We start from the raw sequence: 20,726 nt of genomic DNA, 5'->3' as shown, positions 1-20,726 counted from the left end.
TTGCCGTAGTACATATTATTGTGAAGTTCCTGGAGAAGGATACTGCTGCCTTGAGCTCAGAGCACATTTGTCTTGAGACTGCTGCTGTAGCTTTCTGTTAATCTGGGGCATATGAGCATACAACCCTGTGATGACAAATGAAGTCCTGTTCTCCCTTTAGCTGTGGGATTAATCTCCCTTGAGACAACAGGACTATTTGGATGAATAAAATTAAAATGGCATGGTCTGTTAAGAGTTCCAAAACAAAAATAGTGTAAAGGTTAGCTTTTAAATTGGGGGCATTTTGAAGGGTTATTTGCAAATGGGAGTGCATGTGTTTTCATGGGCAGAGTTTTGTGCTTGAAATGATTGGATTCCAATTGCTCGTTAGCCAACGCTTGCCTAATGGCATGAACAACCAGGCAGTCACTTTGGAGTAGTGCTGTTGCACACAAGCAGGGCTATTTTTGTGTTCTTAGCATTATTTTTAAGGGGTACCAGTGAAGCAGTGTGTATGTGTTTCAATACCTGTGCTCCAAGATGTCATGCAGTGTCCAGGTCAGGTGTGAATAAAAGATAAATCAAAGTCCACCAATGGCCTAGGAGCCAGTTTCCAGTGGACCAGCTAGCACCTTATACCCTGGTAGACACAGCTGAGTGATATTGACTCCACTCAGTTCATCCACCCATGTTTCAATTATGTAAGCAAAATCACGCCCCCTTCTCAGTGATCAAAACATTGAGTGCTAGTCAGTGCTAGTACTACTCAGAGTAGACCCATTGCAGTTAATAGGCATAATGAACAGTTTCATTCATTTCAGTGGGTCTACTCTTAAGTAGGACATAGTTGTATACAACCCATTAAATAAAATATTTAATATGCTAGGAACATAGGATATTAAAAAACTGTTGGCACTTCTTCCCAGCTTTTATATTGGGTTATGCCTTCTTATGGTTCTTTGGAAATATGATGCCAATCTGATGGCACAACATCCTAATGAAGTCTAAGAACCTCTTTTAAATAGCATTTTCTTTAGTTGTGCTCTGTTGCATATATTAATTTTTGATGTTCTCATTCAAGATACCACCGGTGGAAGACCCCCTACTGTTGGAGGTAACGGTAAAGAGCCCAGTATGCTGACCTCTGCTTCCTTGAGAAGTGAAGCTCGTTCAGAGTTGTCGTATGGAGATGTTTTGTCACAGAAAAAGAACATGTATAATGACCCTCCAAAGCCATCCAATACAGGAACAACTGATAAATGTTTCATGCAGGTCACAGGCATGACTTGTGCATCGTGTGTATCGAGCATTGAGAAGAACCTGGAAAAAGAAGATGGTAAAATGGCAAATATCACTATATATGTTGTTTTGGTATCACTTTGGGGTCTTTGAACCAACTGCTGCTGGTTTTCTGGATTGTTTGCAGTAGATTTCGGACCATAGGAGGTGGCTTAGCATCCTGCTGCTGGATGGGAATCTCTCATTCTAGTGGAGTGAATATAGTCTCATTTATGCATTGCTTGGCAGTGAGATGAGTAACAGCTGAAAGGCCTTACAAGGGAGTACTGCTCATTTCAGACAGGCATACTTCTAGGTCAGGATGCCTGTAGTAAGGGTGCCTAAAACAGGAGCCTGAATTGAATAATAAAAGTTGCTTCTTAACTGTAAAGATTGCTATCATTGGTTATGGGACAACTCATTATTATTTAGTCCCTTTATAAACGTCTTACTATTGACAGATCCCGAAGTGTTTTACAATATGGAAAATCCAAATACATAATCAAGATGCAAAAATATACAGTAAGCACTACTTGAGATGTTCTTTATATTAAGAGAAATCCAAATACATAAATGCAGCTCTGTTGTTACAGGAATAGTTTCTGTGCTTGTTGCCTTAATGGCAGGGAAAGTTGAAGTAAAATATAAGCCAGACAGAATTCAGCCTCTTGAAATAGCCCAGATGATTGATAACTTGGGTTTTGGAGCTTCAATCATGCAAGATTACCCTGGTTCGGATGGCAGTATAGATCTTAAGGTGAGAATCACAAGGTATTCACTTTTTTGGCAGAACCTTTTCTCTCTCTCTCAAACACAGAATATCAATTTATCAGTGAAACAGCAAACATTACAAATGAAGTATGAATATTTAATTTGAAATGTACAATTTGATTTTCAGTTTCATATGTATGAATTTTGAAACGTTTATACTTTAAGTTCCAACAGCAAAAGTTGGATGTTATAGGGGTGTAATTCAAATGCCAGTGATGCGTTTGGCTTGAGTCTAAAATTGAGTGTGGATATAAGGTGTGGATATAAGGTGTGGATTTTGTAGTTTTAACTTCAGTTGGATGTCAAGACTCAAGTCAACAAAACTTATTTCTAGTTAGATGGACATTTTGAATAATGGAATGAAGTTCCTTTTTTCTACTAGCAGTCAGGAGAGGGAATTGTTTCATTTCCCCCCCTTGAGAAAGATTCCTCAATCAAACTTGCTAATGGTGGCTGCAATATTCTCCCTCGTATTTTCTGCCTAGATGGTTCCCACAAAACCCTGTTACTTTGTGTAGCCATGGAAACAGTGGAGGCTGCTCCATTAGAGCAAATGGAGTGGTGTCCCACCAACCTCAGTCTACCCCTAGCCAGCTCCCACCTGCTGTCCCGTCCAGAGCCGGAACTACGAGGCTGAGACACGGGTGCAATTAAATCTCATTTGATTAAAGTAATGGATACATCAAAGGCATTGCGCTTCATAGAAAAACCTGCACTAACTCACTAAAATCCCTAACTACACTCTAGACATGCTCTGCGGCGTATGAAGGAAGTTGACTCAGCAGCTCCCCACTGTGAGCAGCAAGCTTAAGTAGGGAATGTTTTTGATCGTAATCTCTGACTCCTTTGCAAGTCCTGTCTCTGCCCCGTCCGTTTCTCGCAGTGGCGGGAGCAGGGTGACAGGGGGCATGTCTAACGGCTCATTGGAAGACACCTGCTCCTGAGTAACGGGCTCGAGGTCAGGGGGCTGCGTCACGCTGGTGGCATCCTGGGAACGGCTTGGTAAGGGAGGAGTTGGCACTTTTGCTGGAGCTTCCCCCAACAGATCCTCAGCAGCAACTGTTGGCGGCACGCTCTCCTCCTCGGAGATCGCACCATCCATGGGAACTGGCTGGAATTCCAGCTCGCTTCCCCCCTCAAGGTCCCGCTCAGACTCAACAACTCCCAAGTCTTCTGTGTCTTCTGGCAGCGGAGGCGCCTGAAACTCATGCCTCCCCCCTTCCTGTCCCTTCTGGGAGAGCTGAGGCTCAACATCTGCCTTCTTAGTTACGGCGAGTGCAGATGATGGCAGCAGCAATCAGTTTTCTCCTGTCTCAGTGTTGCCTCAGCAGGGAGGTGGATGGGGACAAAACTAGAATAAGTTGGCTCTTCTTGTCATTGGCTCTGCCTCTGCCTACTGCTGGCCTCCCTGCCTTCCACCCCACCAGTCCCAATGGGCACCAGCCTCCACTGAGTGGGCAGGTGTATAAAATACTATGACACCTGGGAGACCAATTTGTATGTGTTTGTGTAACTTTCATTCATGGGTATGAAGTGACTGAAGGAAGACTCCTGCTCATGAAAATGCATGCACCAATAAATTAGTTTTGTCTCTTCGAGTCTGTCTATACTTCTCATCTTCTTCTGTATGGTGATATTTGGCACTCATAAAGTAGTTCTAGGCTCCATACATTGTTTGAGAGGTAGGCATAGTTGAAAAGGAAGGGGAGTGGCTTTGTTGAACTTACAGTCTACCATGCCCCCAGTAGTACTTTAGCATGGTTCAGTTAGATAGGCTGTTGGTCATTCTTGCTGGGGCTGATGGGAATTGAAGTTCAACAACATCTGGAATATCGAAGGGTAGCCACCTCTCGTCTAGATGCTGGAGATTAAACCAGGATAGTAGTCACCATCTTGTTGTGCTTGTGAACATTCCAGATTATTTGGCCCATATTGAAGATCAAATTAAGAGCTAGATGGACCCTTACATTTACCAGACATAGCAATGGTATCCTTAGATCCTTGCTAAAGTCAAGTTAAAGGACCGCTGGAAGATTAGTGATCCTGAGTCTTCTAGAGGGATCTACATAAGAATGATAGTGTGAATGCTTCAATAGTATGGGAAAGAGTCCCAGATACAAAGCTCTGTAGTCAGCAGCTGCCAACAGTCAAGTTTCCCTTTATGGAACTGGTTTTATTTGGGTGCTGGTAAATTCACATATACTGGCCAGGATCCAAAGAGCATCTTACGTTTACGAAAGGGGTTTGCGCTAGCCCCATGAAGTTTTTGGCTTCTGAATAGCTGACCTCTGTGCAACGTCACTCACAGATGCCTTGGAATTCACCCTCTGTTTCAAAAGCATTTTGTCATGTAGCAACGGAGGCTGCAGTTGAAGGGGAACAAGTATTCTTGTCCTAGAGCACATTTCCTGGTTCTTTACATCTTATTCCCATTTTCAAGGTACATCAGTGTATGTTGTCCTGTAGATCTTGGGCATATTGTGTAGTTATTAGATATAGAATGTAGAATTCTATTTAGACACAAATACTTGAGAAGAATGCTTGGGGTATGAGGGAAAGACAAAGGAGCATGAGACAACTATTGTATGTACCTACTGATGCTGAAGTAATTTACTGCTGAAGTACTGAAAGTATCATAGAATCATAGAGTTGGAAGGGCCTATAAGGCCATAGAATCCATCAAAAGTAAAGAGTATGTGGAAATGCACTTTTTAACTAAATTCTGCCACTGGTTGCTATGGCAGAGAGGTTACTTTCTATTGTTAATGCTGTTAAGAATACCTGTAGCTCTGTGATGGAGAACCTACATGCATAAGTTTTTGGATTTGGTCCTCAGGATCTCCAAATAAAAGGATCTCTGAGGGTGAGGTTGTATAAGACCTTAGCTAAAGACTTTGGTGGTTCACTGCCAGTCAGTGTAGACTGTTTTGGAACCTCCATAATCCTTGACCGTTGGCTATACTGGCTGGGGCTGATGGGAGTTGGCGTCCACAACATCTGAAGGACACTACGTTGACTATCCTTAGATTTGATGAACCAGTAGCTTGATATGTTAAGACAGCTTCCAGTTGTAACACTAACTGCAGCTCTGTTCTAGGTCCTAGGGATGACCTGTGCTTCATGTGTTCATAGCATTGAATCCAAACTTACGAAAACACCCGGTGTTCTTCATGCATCTCTAGTGTTGGCTACTTCCAAAGCTCATGTCCGTTTTGACCCTGAAGTTGTTGGTCCTCGAGATATTATAAATGTTATTGAGGTAATCTATTAAAATATATTTTTAAAAAAAATTCCACTGCATTTGTTGTAGCTATAGTAATAGGATATGCAGAGATCGGTACTGGTAAGGTGGGTGGGCATGTTGCGTGACAGCCAAACTACTGGATGTGTTTACGTGAAACTTTCACTCTCCATCGGGTGATCGTCAGCTGCTTCTGCACACTCCTGCTTTCTCAGGGATGTGCCAGGCAGCAGGACAAATGTGAAAGTTATCAAGGGAATGATGGCAAACGTTCCTTGTCTTGCAACACACTGAGGTTTGCTATAATGGCTATTTGAGTTTTATAGGAAACAAAGCTACTTGGAAAATGATAGCTTAGCAAAAAGCCTGAAATTTTAAAATTTCAGTATTGTCAACCCCAGTTTTACAGCTGCTATCCTCCGTGGTGCAGAGTGGTAAGCGGCAGTAACGCAGCCGAAGCTCTGCTCACGGCCGGAGTTTGATTCCAACGAAAGGAGGAAGTCGAATCTCCAGTAAAAGGGGTCGAGGTCTACTCAGCCTTCCATCCATCCGTGGTCGGTAAAATGAGTACCCGGCATATGCTGGGGGGTACAGAAAGGCTGGGGAAGGAACTGGCAATCCCACCCCATATATATGGTCTGCCTAGTAAACATCGCAAGACGTCACCCTAAGAGTCGAAAACGACTCGCACTGCAAGTGCGGGGACACCTTTACCTTTTTTATAGGGGGGAAAAAACACAAGGCAAGAACAAAGCAGTCTGTGTGGTAAAGCAGTGAGGAGAATCATTGTGGATCATGGTGAAAACCATAATGTTGTTCTTAAAGGATAGACATTTTCCTTTTTAAAAAGTAGATCTTTTCTGGCATGCTGGTTTCCTAGTTGACTGATACTTAAATTCCCAGAACAATGAAGCTAAGGGATAACATTTTAAATGTTGAATTATATCAGTGGAGAATATGTGAAGCCACTTTATGGAGGTCATGTACGCTGTGAGATTAAAATGAAGGCAGGAGAAGAACTGCAAAAATGAGGTAGTGCTAAATTCCTTTATAGCGTTGTTTAAAATAATTAAGGTAGAAATATACTGATGATATTTGAGACTGTTGAAACAATAACAGAAACAGCTATTTCTAAAATTTTGGCTACGTATTTTGAACTGGCTCTAAAATCCAGCTTTTGGGAGGTTGATAAATAACAGAGCAGCATTTTAGTATACTCTAATGTGATTAGCTATACCTCATATCACTTATTTGTGTTTTGTATTTAGATTTATAGTCTTTCTTTCTTTTGTGTAAAGGGAATTGGTTTTCAAGCATCGTTGGCTAAAAGAGATCCAAAGGATCATAACTTGGATCACAAAGAGGAGATCCAAAAGTAAGTTTAGCTACAAACGTGAGAGAGTGCTGTTGATAGATACAGATGGCAACACAATCATTTGATGAATCTGTATTATTGAAAATTGTGCTTTTTAATGGGAGTTAAATTTTTAATGGGTGTACAGAGAGGGGGAGGGGTGGAAGCTATTTGGGTGCAATGGTTCCTCAGTTGATACAGATATCAATAAAAGCAGTAACCGTGTGATATTTGCCTGTTTATTTAGGGAAAATCTAACCTTCTATTACTGTGGATTCTCTGCCTTTTCAGATGGAGGAAATCGTTTTTATACAGCCTGCTCTTCGGTATCCCTGTCTTGATTTTAATGATTTACATGCTGATACCTGCTGGTCAGCAGCATGGATCAATGGTGCTGGAGCAAAACCTAATTCCTGGATTATCTGTTCTAAACCTTCTCTTCTTCGTTCTTTGTACTTTTGTTCAGGTACATTTCAAGTGTATTTTCTTTCTTTTTAATCTCCCATTACATAATTGGATATTTACACTAAGAAAAAAACGCTTGATCAAGCCAGTTAAAAGAGAATAATAGGGAGATCAAACAAACTCTTTTCTTTTGACAGTTCCTTGGCGGATGGTACTTCTATGTCCAAGCCTACAAGTCACTGAAGCACAAGATGGCCAATATGGATGTCCTCATCGTGCTGGCCACATCTATAGCTTATATCTACTCATGCGCCATTTTGATGGTTGCCATAGCTGAAAAGGCAGAACAGAGCCCCATCACCTTTTTTGACACCCCTCCAATGCTGTTTGTTTTCATATCTCTTGGACGGTGGCTGGAACACATAGCCAAGGTAATGTATATTGAGACTGAATGCTAGAGGGCTGGAAGAGACCCTGCTGGAAGTGGCTTGTGGATAGAGCAGATCTGCTGTGCTAGCTTCTGGGCAGATGAGTTTCTGTTGCTTACCGAGAGGGAGAAGGGTGAAGCCAACAGGCAAATGCACTTGCAGGAGCACTAGATTGGCTCCACTTGCCCCTCCCCCTCTTCCTTCTAGGAAGCTCATATAGCACTTCTGCCCCATCCGGTGAGTCAATTCTGGAGCTATGTAGTCCAATTTTCTACCTAACCCTAAAGTATCCCCCTCTAGCCTTTCCTTTAAAAAAAACTGGGAATCCATGACTTCCCTAGATGAATCTCATCAAATTACAGTGTCTGCCTCGATAACATGTGGGAATTGGTATAGAAAAGACATACATCTCTCTTGGCATAGTTTGAAGAGGGATATTTTGATCACTATGATAGCATTGCTAAAACCTTGCATTAACTTTGCTATTTTGGTTGTTGCATGCAAGATTAACAAATTCCTTTGTTCTCTCCCTTGTCCTTGATGAGAGCAGCTTAAAAACAATATGAGGTATAATAAAAGCATCATAAAAGCAGAGAGAAAACAGGCCAGATTAAAGAGCTGGATAATTATATTTTGTCCTTTTGGCACCAGGCACTCAAAATAAATACCAGGTGAGCTTCCCAGGAAAGAGCATTCCATCATCAGCATCCAGCTTTTCCTTAGTGGGGGAACCTCAGAAGCTGGGGGAACCCAGAGGAGGGTTGTCACGATTAGGGGTGGGTGAGAAATTTGATTCAGCTTGCATTTCAAAGCAAATCTATCAAATTTGCACTTTCTGAAACAATATGAAAATCGAAACACAGCCATCCTTTGGAATTCACATTTATTCAAATTTTGCGATGCAGTTTGCCAACCAAACAGTGTTTACAAAAAAGCATATGTTAGGGGAAACCATGCATAAAAATGAATATGAGTGAAAATAACATCTAAAATGCATTATACGACGAGAAATGGCTTGCAAAAATGTGTACATTGGCCAAAACCGCCAACGAAAATGTGTTTATTAGGAGCAATTTGCATTATAATGCTGGAGAATTTTCATGATTTTTTTCTTTTTAAATTACCAATTGCTACAGAAATGTGGAGAACTGAATTTAAGATTGGAAAAAATGAGAAACTGAGAGAACTGAACCTGACAGACCTTTTCTTTCCTAGTCATGATAGAGTGTGGGACACTTGGATCATAGATATCTTGGTTGGCCAACGACACCATAAGTCGCCATCTTAATCTGCTTCATAGGGTGATTGTGAGGACAAAATGGGATAATCACTATGTATGTTCCCTGAGCCTCCCTGGAGGAAGGACAGGATATAGATATAATTAATTGGTTATGTGTTTGCAACAAACATGTGCTGGCAAACAAGGCAAAAGAATGCAACTGTACATTTTTTTCTTAAGACCTTTTTTTTTTTTAAGGAAGGACATGTTGTAGCTAAACAGATCTGTGTTTGCTCATTGCCTGATCAGAAGATGGCCTGGGATTTTATGTATGCTGCCTTGAGTTCCATGGAAGAAAAGCAGGAGATAGATGTGATGAAAGGAGATAGCAGATGGACAGTCACCCCAGAACCATAAAGAAAACATGTAGACAAGGTAGAAAAGGGAAATGAGTTGGATTCTAGAGCAGGGAACAAAAGGCCAATAGACTACAGTAATAAAACTCAAAAGATGTGCCAAAATAGAAAGGTACATGTGGATACTGTATTACTTCCTTCTGTCTTTCAAAAGCAAATATACACTTGACTCCCAGGCAATAAGAGACTAAGCCTTCTGCATAGTACTGTAATTCAAGTTTTGGATAGGTTTCCCATGTATCACGCCATTCCATGGAACTCTTAATTAAGAAACAGGCAGTGGAGAATATTTCGAGTTTTGGCGTATGTGCAGTTCAATGGGACGCTGAGTAAATACCACGCCTACCAATCTGTCATTTATTTCTGCTTCATAGAGTAAAACATCAGAGGCACTTGCCAAATTAATATCTCTTCAAGCTACGGAAGCTGTTGTAGTGACGCTTGGAGCTGACAATTGTGTCATCAGGTATGCAGTGATTTAAAAACCCTGTTTTTCCTCTCTTGACAATACAATGTGGTCTCCCAATATTTTGGAGATCCAGTTTGCAGGTAAATGAGCTGTGGTGAATGTGACTAGCTTTTAGGAAGCTACGCTGACTGTAATGTTCGTTGTGCTTTCTAATCTATTTGTGTTCAATTGGTTTTATATATCAAAGGAGGCTTATAAATACATAAACAAAACTTCTATATCATATGGTGTTCAGAAGTTTTACTTGTACTGGAAGGGTGAACATTTGGTGGCAGCAAATGTTGCACTGCATGGTCAGAGTTGAGTTCCAGATGAGTAGTATCCAGAAATCCTGACTCTGTCCAAATATTGGTTGGACTTAAGTATAGTGTGAGAGAGAGGTATGTGTGCATAGATACAAAGAGACAGATGTGGTGGATCTCAGACCACAATTTACACTGAGACAGCATTCTAGTATTTCCTTGCTATATTCTTTGTTTCCCCACGTGTGCCTTGTATTACTGGTATATGATCCTTGGATTGTATAATATCTTTCATCTTAGTGGTATGGATAAGATGGGAGATTCTACTTTAACTGAGCTCTCTCTTACAGAGAGGAACAAGTGCCTGTTGAACTGGTTCAACGAGGAGATGTCGTAAAGGTGGTACCTGGTGGGAAATTTCCAGTTGATGGAAAAGTAATTGAAGGCAACTCTATGGCAGATGAATCCCTTATCACCGGTAACTTTTGCATTTTTAAATAATTGATCAATACTTGGTTTCTAAGGTCAGGGCTTGGTCTGTGGTACAAAGAATTGTTGCTATGTGGGCGCATCAGGAGAGAGACAAAATAGATAATACATTCATGCATCAGGTGGTGGTGTGAATGTGCAGGATATACAATATTTTTGTCATTAGGAATAATAAAGGAATTAATTCTCATCCCACACAAATGTATAGCAAACTTGCAAATCCTTGTAAATAGTTTGGAGCTGTAGTACTCAATACCTTACTGGTATATCATGTTTTAGTCCTGGCATTGAATTCCCCCAGGGCTGGAGTAGTTTCATGATCTGTGATGCTGCATTAGCCCAATCATCAGTGCAGGGAACCAAGAACAGTTTTTCTGTTCCAAACACTAGTATATGATGCCTTTTCAGTTACAATAATCCCAATGGAATGATTATTTACAACAGTTCTTCCTTCACTTTCAGTGACTGGTAGGATATAGTTGCATCCTAACAGACAGAAACTAGTGCCAAATGCTTCCCTTGCTGATGGCATAAATTTAAATCTTATGTCACTTCTGGTAGATCTTGATCTAATTATTCAAGGAAGCAAGCTGTTCATGGAATAAAGAGGTGTCACCTCTGAGGAGAAATAGAAATAGAATCACAGGTGTAAGGCAGGAATATTTCCAGAAACATCAGTTATCAGTGCTACTATCCATGTGCCAATCAATATTTGATGCTTCTTTGCATCCTGTGAGAACATAAGAAGAGTGTTGCTGGATCAGGCCAATGTTCTCACAGTGGCCCATAGGAAGCCTGAAAGCAAGACCTGAGCACAACAGCACTCCCCACTTGTGATTCCCAGCAACTGATGTACGGATACTGCCTCCAACAGTGGAGGAAGAACATAGGCGTCATGGCTAGTAGCCACTGATTCCCTTATCCTCCATGAATTTGTCTGTTTGACGCCATCACTACCACTTGTGGGAGTGAATTCCAGTGTTTAATTATGTGCTATGTGAAGAAGTGCCTTTTTTTGTTTCTCCCGAATCTTCCAACATTCAGTTTCATTGAATGTCCCCAAATTTTAGTGTTATGAAAGAGGGAGAAAATCCCAAATGCATCATGTTGGCTACCTTAGAACACACCATGTTCTGTAATAACTGTGGGTGAAATCAAACACACCTTAGGGATGGGATCTGTTGGCTGGTGCTAGTTCATAAGTATTCTATTGACCTAATGGGCCAGTATCTATTTGAATTCATTCTTTGTCCACTAACTTGTTTTACCAATTTGTTTTTTCCCTCGCAAAAAATATTGATATTAATATCAATAATTTCAAAGGAAATTCTGATAAATGAAAGGAAATATCAATAAAATTATTATTATAAATATTTTAGAGGCAGTTTTTTTTTTAAAAAAATCCATTTTTGAAAGTAGCCATGGAAATCGCTGCATAAGAATCCAATCCTCAATGACAGAGAATAAGTGAATTAATAGGAAATTTAGAACCAAATCCAAATTGGGCAGAATTCTAGCACATCCCTAAACAGACCTTAATCCTGAATGTGCATAGGGAAATCTATGTAAAAGAACAGCTTTCCTCTGTCTCGCCCTCTCCCCCTGGGTATTTCTCTACTCCTGGTCCATGTAAAAAAAATTTTTTTACAAGATTTTATTTAAAGGGATTCTAAAGGAATTGAAATGTTAAAATTGTGCTGAATTCCATAACTGGTTAAGCCTTTTTAGGAGTGGTAAGAGTTTCTGTAACTTCTTCCTGAACAAAGGATTGTATTTAGCTGCTTAATTTACTCAGCTGATGAGAACACGTAACAAGGTTATCTGTAGCAACAGGGAAACAGCAAGAGGTGAGAGTGAAAGAGAGTTAATTCTTGCTGACCCGTGCACATATCTTTCATTTGCACCTTCATCTTAGCCACCTTTGTGTCTTGACAATGACGTTTTGATTTTATTTCATCAAAGTTGAGAGTATACTCCAGCATGGACTTTATTTTGTAATGGCCTCTAAATGAGGGTGGTGTTATTAAAAAAGTTGGTTGGTTTCACTTTTTTCTTGTAGGAGAAGCCATGCCTGTCGTGAAGAAACTGGGCAGCACAGTAATTGCAGGCTCTCTGAATGCGCACGGCTCTGTGCTTGTGAAAGCAACTCATGTTGGCTCTGATACCACCCTGGCACAAATTGTGAAACTGGTAGAAGAAGCTCAGATGTCAAAGGTAAAGTACATCAGTTTGTATGTTTTTTGGCTCTTGAGTCTGTGGTCATCATGGTGTTTGCCATCTATATTGAGCGTGGTAGGAAAAGAGTCTAACAAGTGTTGAAATCAAATGTAGACTCGTAAGTGAAATCATGGCTGCTTGCTCTGAAAGTCTCCCAAATACTATTACCCAAAGTCTTTTGTAGATCCACAGCCTACCCTCCCAAAATATTTATCCAAGGCACAGGCTCTTCTGTCTGCCTGATTACCTGTTTTCTGAACCTCACACATCTTACCTATCCAGCGCTTGGAACACCTTCGTGCAAGCCAACTGCATCTAGCAGGGAGTTGGACTAGATGACCTACAAGACCCCTTCCTCTGATACTGTGAACTAGGCAGCACTGCTCCCTGGCACACAGTGCAGTTGCTGTGATCCTGAGTACCTAATAAGTAGGATTCAAGGAGACAGAATATCTCAGCAGGCCCTTCTGAACTTACTGCAGAAGATCCATGTGAAATTGCTGCTGTTGAGTTAAGGACCTAGTCTTGGTCTCTAGTCCTCCCTCTCCTCTTGCCTGCCCAGAGGGCAGAGCCCAGAGGACTTGCCACCCCATACAGTTTTCTGTCCTCCATCACACCCAGGGGATGGTTGGACTCTCCCTTTAATTTGTTTTTTTGCTGCCACGCTTTTGCCCCAGTCCTAAGTGTACTTGCCCCAGTCCCAAGTATTTTGATTTGGACGTAACTTGGTTTCAAGGCATTTTCTCCAGGCAACTTCTTTTCTTTGCCCCAAAATTATATAGTCGTTGCTCAGGAGAATATAGAAGGTTTTTCCCACACTTGTCCTTGTGAGATGAGAAGCTGCATTTTTCTCAGCAATCTCATTACTGGGAAAATTGATGTTCTCCTTCTCCCACCCCCAAGCGATTTGTGGTACCTATGAGTACTGAGTACCCTCCTGCGCTGGAGTGATCATCTGTCACTGATAATAAAATGTGGGACACATGGAAATGGCCACCTCTTTACAGTGAAGCTCTGCTGCTATCCAGCTCTGCTGCTATCCAGTACTACTGGCTCTGGACTAGGCCTAGGAAGGTGATACTTCATCTGGGAAAACTCTTTCCTGGACCTTTTTTCACTAATGTGACTATAACCTTGGAGGCAAACTACTAAGGCAGCCTGCCCGCCCATTTGTTTAAACCCATGTTTGCCTCAGTAATGTATAAAGTTGGGTGCCGGATACAAACTTTTAGGGCAAGAGGGGCACATAGATGAAGGGTACTGAATCCTCCTTGTGCCTTCCATAAACCTCCCCATAGCCCCCCTCTATGAGAGCCAGTGTGGTGTAGCGGTTAGAGTGTTGGACTACAACCTGAGAGACCAGGGTTCGAATCCCCACATAGCTGTGAAGCTCACTGGGTGACCTTGGTCCAGTCACTGCCTCTCGGCCTCAGAGGAAGGCAATGGTAAAACCACCTCTGAATACCGCTTACCATGAAAACCCTATTTGTAGGGTCGCCATAAGTCAGGATCGACTTGAAGGCAGTCCATTCCCATTTCAGTTCCCCTGTGTCCTCAAAGTGCATGGCAGCAAATGGGGAGGGGGAGATATTAGCATTTCCCCACATATCCCCTTGTGCCATTCCTCCTCTTTTTTAAAAAAGAAGTCCTCTTTTTATACTTGCTTCATACAGTATTAAATACAGTATTAAAATTTTTAAAATGATCGAAAAATGGGAGATAGCAAAAACCATCGTACAAAAAACAAAACCGTAATATCGGCCATTATTAGACCTAATCAAACTAGCGTAATACTATTTAAACCCAGCTAAGCCTTAAAATTTTTATTGTGTTAGAAAATGCCACAAGTAGGATCAGAGCATCATTTTGTTCATTTTTTAAAAGTCTGACTAGATAAGTCTTTCATGCCTGCATAAAGGTCCGCAGACAGAGAGTCATCCACACCATCCCTGAGAGGGAGTTACTTAGTTGTGGGGGCACCACTAAAAAGACCCTCCCTCTTGTGTTTATCAGTCTAGCGGATCACACTGATGGGTATATGAGGAGAGCCTCCTGGGCTCACGTTAAAGCACAGGCAGGTTGGTACCAGTAAAGGACTTGGGACGAGGAGGCAAACTAGTCTCTACTTAACTATTATTTATTATTATTATTTATTACATTTATATCTTGCTCTTTGTCCTAAAAGGAAGAAACCAGGGTGACAAACGGGCGGTAAAACACTAAAAACATCTTTAAAAAGAAAACATCTTTTTAAAAAATCTGTTAAAAAAAATAAAAATCTTAAACAGTTCCAACACAAATGCAGTAGGGAATAAGGTCTTTACTTAAAAGTCTTGTTGAGAGAGGAAGGTCTTCAGTAGGCGCCGAAAAGATAACGGGGATGGTGCTTGTCTAATACTTAACTAGTAAGAGCTATTCTTATAATTAACCTGTGGACTAGGTGGTGGGATATTTTGGCAGAGAAATATGCTCCCATAAAGCAGGCATATTTATAAAAGTCTAGTGGAGTTTATATAGCTCTTGTGTTCTGCATAAGTATATTTTCTCAATTTACAGGCACCCATCCAGCAGCTGGCTGACAAATTTAGTGGATATTTTGTCCCTTTTATAGTAATAATTTCTACTGCAACTCTGGTAGCCTGGATTGTAATCGGATTTATACACTTTGATATTGTGCTGAAATACTTTATTGTAAGTACTATATTTATTTATTTAAGTTTATTTATATTCTGTCTCTCAATGGATAAATTCTTCCAAGGTGGCTTAAAGTAACGTCAAAATATATCAGTAAAATCACAGTAGCTTCGTTCATACATCGCATTAACCATTGTTAAAGCAAATTATGTTTTCATGTGAATGACCAATGTGCAGATGTATGTTGCTAAAAAGTTCCCGATTCATTCCTGATGGTGCCGTGCCGAGGAGGAAACAGGTCATAGTCTGGCCTATCATTACATCCAAATCTGGGCTCGTGGTTTGTTTATCTCCAAACAAATCACAAGTGTAAGCCAAGGTTTGTTTGGAAGAAACAAACCACAAGCCCAGATTTGGATGTAATGACAAGCCAGATCTTGGCATATTTCCTCCTCTGTGTGGTAGAAGCAAGCGAAGAGCAAATCAGTAATTTTGGGGCAGTATGCACAAGCATTCTGCTCATTCACATTAAAAACATGCGGAGAATCGGCTAGTCATGCAGAGCACTGGACTCACTCACACATATACACACAGAGTGAAGGTTTTCTGTGTTTGTTTTTTACAATTTTTCAAAGGAATCTTTGTGAAAGTTGGAGCAAAAGGTGAACAGAATTTTGTACCTAATGCCAGATTCTCTACCAAGCCCGTGATCCAAAGATCTATGAAACTAATTCCATAACTCTGAGAAGGTATTAGATTTGCGTTTTTGAAAAGTGTCCCCTGATACACATGGCAGAATGCTATCTTCAGAAGCAGTTACAATATAGCACAGGGGTCAATGGTCAAAAGAGCCAGGGGAAAGCAAAGGTTCCTTTAGGCCTAGTGGTAAGCTCTTTCAATGAGCTTATGCTGTTCTTTGGATCCTAACCATCATTTTTTGTGCATGGAATGCAAAATCACCCAACAGCTTTGCTTATACACACGTCACAGGTGCTCAACATCAGACAGGATTTTTTTAAAAAAAGTGTAATCTAAGGGTAAATTGCTCAGGAGTATGTTGAATGCTTCTCTACCCCTTTGGGGACAGGGCTGGCAAGAAGTATATAGGAAAATTGATTATTTTTGCAGCGTGGATCATTTGAAAATGATTAGCCATGGCCAAATACTGTTTGCAGAAACACTGTGGTTAAGACCTGGGACTGCTCTGCTGACCATTGAGTATGATCTAACTGGCTGCCAAGGACAGCAGCAAACAGCAAGATAAGATATGATGAGGAAAAAGTGCATGGATTAGGCATGTTTAGATTAGACGTACATTGTTTGCAGGGGACATAGTCTTCAAATAACTGAAAGGCTGCTATAAAGAAGAGGCAGAACAGCTATTTACCAGAGCCGCTGAGGTCGCAGGCAAAGAGAAAACGAGATCTAAATATTAGAAATAAAGAATGCTTTCTAACTATAACTTGAGCAATTCACCAAAGTGTTAGAGCATATCCATCCTTAGATCAGTGTGTTTGAAAGCAGTTGTCATGTAGGGAAATTCCTAAACCAGGTTCCCCTGTGTGTGCTGCTAGTCAGTAAGGGGATTAACATTTCAGGCTTTAATATAGTGATTTGTTTCCAAAGCTACAATACAGACGGCAGTAAGTGTGTGTGCATGTGTGCCTGCTGGTTTTTAGAACTGGCTTTGTATTGCTCATGTTTAACATCATTAGATTTTTAATATGATAGATTACCCTTGTGAGCAAACGCTTCTTGTTTCCCTCCTAGCACCACAGTAAACACATCTCGAAAACTGAAGTCATCCTGCGATTTGCCTTTCAGACCTCCATCACAGTCCTGTGCATTGCATGCCCTTGTTCCTTGGGTCTGGCTACCCCAACCGCTGTGATGGTGGGAACTGGAGTTGCTGCACAAAATGGTATTCTCATCAAAGGTGGGAAACCCCTGGAAATGGCACACAAGGTGAATATTGTCATTGTTAACTCATGCCTGTAATTGCTGTTTAATTCCACTCTGTGAAAGTAGTAGCCATACCTTTTCATTGCTGCTTTTTGAAACAAATCTTAAGATTTATGCCACAGTCCTATACATATATACACAGAAGGAAGCCCCAGGGAATTCAGTGGGTAAGTGTGTATAAGATTGCAGCTTTGACCTGCGCCTTTATAGAAAGTTTCTTACAGGTGTCTGGAAAGCAATCTCTACATCCAGGGTAACGTTGCTTCTTGACTAGAAGACAAAGTCAGTCTTTGTCTTTACCACCTAGTTCAGCCATGCCTTTTTAGATGGAAACCAACATTTTGTAGAGCTCATTTTACATTTATTTTGTGAAATTATTCTGATTGCATTATTTGAAATATTTGGTACTGAGCTGTAGTGACAGGAAACCATCAGCAAGTGTTACAGGACAGCAGAGGGAGCTCTGGGTATATCAGTTCTTCAAAGAAAAGAGACTGGGTCACATTCTCATTTTCTCAGGGTATCCACGGGTATGCAGAATATACATGGCCTTAGGTGTGAGCTTTGTAGATTATGCTAGCAGAGCTTGGAAAAGTTACTTTTTTTGAACTACAACTCCCATCAGCCCAATCCAGTGGCCACGCTGGCTGGGGCTGATGGGAGTTGTAGTTCAAAAAAAGTAACTTCTCCAAGCTCTGGAAAAAACAAGCATCTATTCCTGTTTTGAATGTGTGAATGTTGTGATGTGAATTCTTGTTTATGCTGCAAGCTGACCACAGATCACTGTTGTCAAAGTTGATTTAGTAGTCAGTAGCTGGCCTGTATCTACTTCTACTCGAAAAATATGGGGACTGATGTAAGTGTAAATGGGTGGGTTTTTTTTGCACAGTTAAAGCCACATCTCTTTGAAGAGGGAAGCTGGTTCCACTGAAATATAACGCAACAGTAAAAGTGAGATAGAAATCCTGGCTTAACTCTATATTGTATCAACAGTCACAAGAAGTAGGAGAGGTGGCCGGATTTAGGGTAGAAACACACTCACTGTTCTGCCAGTTCTAGTGTGTTGCTACCTCTCTTCTGAAAACCAGGGCACATGATGCTACTCAAACCCCACCCTTTTTTCTGTAAAACCTGGTGGGAGCCACTTGAGTGCATTTTTTAAATTTGCTACTAAGAGATTTTGGAACTGATCAGCAGACAAACCTGTTCTCTCTCCGGGTGTGGCTAATGGAAACGCTTTGATCTGGTGACTAATGTGTTTACAGCCCTTGTTTCCTCCCTTAGCTTTTACTGCTGCTGTTGCATATGCTCTGTAGTGCTAAAATTCGTGAAATGTCTACAGAAGATGAGCCATTTCCATAAGGAGAAACACTCTTCAAAAACCTTTGCTCTTCAGATCCTGGAATAAAGGATGCAAGTGGGGAGCTGAGAAAATCTGTGGATAGACAATTAATAGAAACACTCCTTTTTTGGAAAGGCAATTAATTTAGGCCATCCAAATACTGATGCTGCATGTTTTAGACCTGACTCTCAGCACTCAAGAGTTTCTGGGTTTGAACCCAATTAAACTTCAGGCTTCCATTGCCAAATGCACATCTTCAAAATGGACAGAAACACAGTATTTTCCATTAAATTATATTTATGTTCAAGTTTTTGTATTCTCCAAGTGGGGAAGAAAACCACACCTCTCTCCAAATAATCTTATCCTCTCTAGCATACAAGAGCTAAATTCTTTAGTTCAGGAATACCCACATTAGGTATTTACAGTTTAGTACTAAGAGCCATAAACACAACCAGGGAAAGGACCTTTTCGGTAGTGTCACCCCAATTAAGGAACAACCCCCCAAGGGAGGTTTGCCGGGTGCTCGTTGTGGCCCTTTTGTCACCTGGCAATACTGTTCTGTTTTCTCAGGCTTTCTTAACAACTTTTATTGTCTGGCCTCTCTTCTTATTTTTAATCTTGGGGGTATAGAATGCTCTGTTCTTGTTGTATTTATTTATATATTTTATGCTTCAATATTTAATGTTATATTTAATATTTTTAATTGTAAGCTGCCCAGAGAACTTTGTGTTACAGGCAACGCACATATACCCTCATAAAATCTACCCTTTGGTTTATTTCTTGCAGGTAAAAACTGTGATGTTTGATAAAACAGGGACGATCACCTATGGAGTTCCTAGAGTCATGAGAGTCCTCTTGCTAGGAGACACAGATACTACCCTGCCTCTGAAGAAGATGCTTGCTGTTGTTGGCACTGCAGAAGCCAGCAGTGAGCATCCTTTAGGAATGGCTGTCACTCGATATTGCAAAGAGGTATGTCTTTCAGTAGGCACTTATTAATCTCTGCTTGCAGGGGAAGTTCTGCACTTGCACGTAACTGATGGTGTCATTGTTAGATCCTCTAATATGCAATTTAAAATGCTATCTCATTCTTCTCGTCTGAGCACACCAGTTAACACTGAGCATCGGCAAAGTACGGAGATTGCTGGAGGTGCCTATGGTTGACCACATTAGGAGAAATTATGGTGAAAGCCAATGCCATCAACTGGTCCTTGTAACTGCCACAGCATATTTAACAAGTTATGAGGTTGTGAAGTGGGAAAACCAGGCTCCCCTCCCCTCGCTGGTCTTCAGACAAATAGCAGCTGTGACTCCCAGGAATCGGCTCCTTCAGAGCTGTATGTAGGAACTGTCTCCACTACCGAGAAGGCACCTCTCTTGGGAATGGCAGCTTACCTCCAGCTGGGGCTGAGCATGCCCTTCTAAGTGGTTTCCCTTCCCTTCTGTGGCCACATTGTGCCTGAATGAAGTGCTCCTAGTCCAGTTGCACTAATTTATCAGGTCAAGTTGTTGTGCAGCATCCCACCAGGGTGTGGGCTGCCGCTCGTCCCATGCTTGGTCTCGAGGGTTGCTTCAAGCTGGGCACAGTCAGCAGAAGGAGGCTGCCTCCTCACAGGCTGCTGCACAGCGTCCTGGTTGGGTGCAGTCTCAGTCCCAATCCACCTGCAGTTTGCCCAGAAGAGTGTTTTGAGACAAAAGGGAGTAGGAGACTGCATTCCCTAAAGGTGCGGTGCAGCAACTTGCCAATATTTCTCTCGCACCATTACATGTCTAGTGATGCTCCAGTATGATGAGTAAAGTAGGAACCCAAACTCAGGAGGAAGTGAATTGGAAGAGAAGACAGGCTACCTGTGTCCAGATAGGGTCATAACTGGGCCACCAGCCAAAACTGATGGAAGCCACTCTTTGCCACCGAGGCCACTTGAGCCTTAAGTGACAGTAATGGATCCAGAAGTACCGCCAAGCTACATACCTGCTCCTTCAGAAGGAGTGTAACCCATCCAGAGTAGGCCACATCCCCTCCACCTGGTCTCAGGAACCACCCACTAACAGCGCCTCAGTCTTCTCTGGATTGAGCTTTCTCCTGAACTCATGCTTCACCAGGGATTATCCCTCCTGATACCCCTTGTTTGGTTCAGGAGATCTTCACCCAGCATGATGCTTGCCTCAGCCTGGGTCAGATAATGCTCTTTGCACCACAAGCGTCAGGCCTTCCACCTTTTGCCCCACCCAGAAGGTGACCACTGGTGTGCTTTGTTAGCCCAATAGGATATAGGTACA

General features: G+C 41.6%; 1 protein-coding gene across 12 annotated transcripts in view; it reads left to right on the top strand.

Moving 5' to 3' along the window:
- The window catches only part of ATP7B (ATPase copper transporting beta), a 46,675-nt gene that overhangs the window by 16,678 nt on the left and 9,271 nt on the right, over window positions 1-20,726 (top strand). For 11 of the 12 annotated variants that reach the window (XM_061622361.1, XM_061622357.1, XM_061622355.1 and 8 more), the window contains 12 exons: window positions 1,061-1,315; window positions 1,851-2,014; window positions 5,126-5,287; window positions 6,568-6,644; window positions 6,915-7,089; window positions 7,226-7,459; window positions 9,466-9,557; window positions 10,153-10,280; window positions 12,351-12,505; window positions 15,065-15,199; window positions 16,913-17,107; window positions 19,233-19,418. In XM_061622361.1, coding sequence (XP_061478345.1) covers window positions 1,061-1,315; window positions 1,851-2,014; window positions 5,126-5,287; window positions 6,568-6,644; window positions 6,915-7,089; window positions 7,226-7,459; window positions 9,466-9,557; window positions 10,153-10,280; window positions 12,351-12,505; window positions 15,065-15,199; window positions 16,913-17,107; window positions 19,233-19,418 — 1,958 coding nt within the window. The remainder of the gene's footprint in view (window positions 1-1,060; window positions 1,316-1,850; window positions 2,015-5,125; window positions 5,288-6,567; window positions 6,645-6,914; window positions 7,090-7,225; window positions 7,460-9,465; window positions 9,558-10,152; window positions 10,281-12,350; window positions 12,506-15,064; window positions 15,200-16,912; window positions 17,108-19,232; window positions 19,419-20,726) is intronic. The other variant, XM_061622360.1, reaches the window with a different exon arrangement.

This window comes from Rhineura floridana, chromosome 4, assembly GCF_030035675.1.
Source record: "Rhineura floridana isolate rRhiFlo1 chromosome 4, rRhiFlo1.hap2, whole genome shotgun sequence".
Lineage (NCBI taxonomy): Eukaryota > Metazoa > Chordata > Lepidosauria > Squamata > Rhineuridae > Rhineura > Rhineura floridana.
The sequence above is the reverse complement of the archived record's forward strand: the minus strand, read 5'-3'. Positions and strand labels throughout refer to the sequence as shown.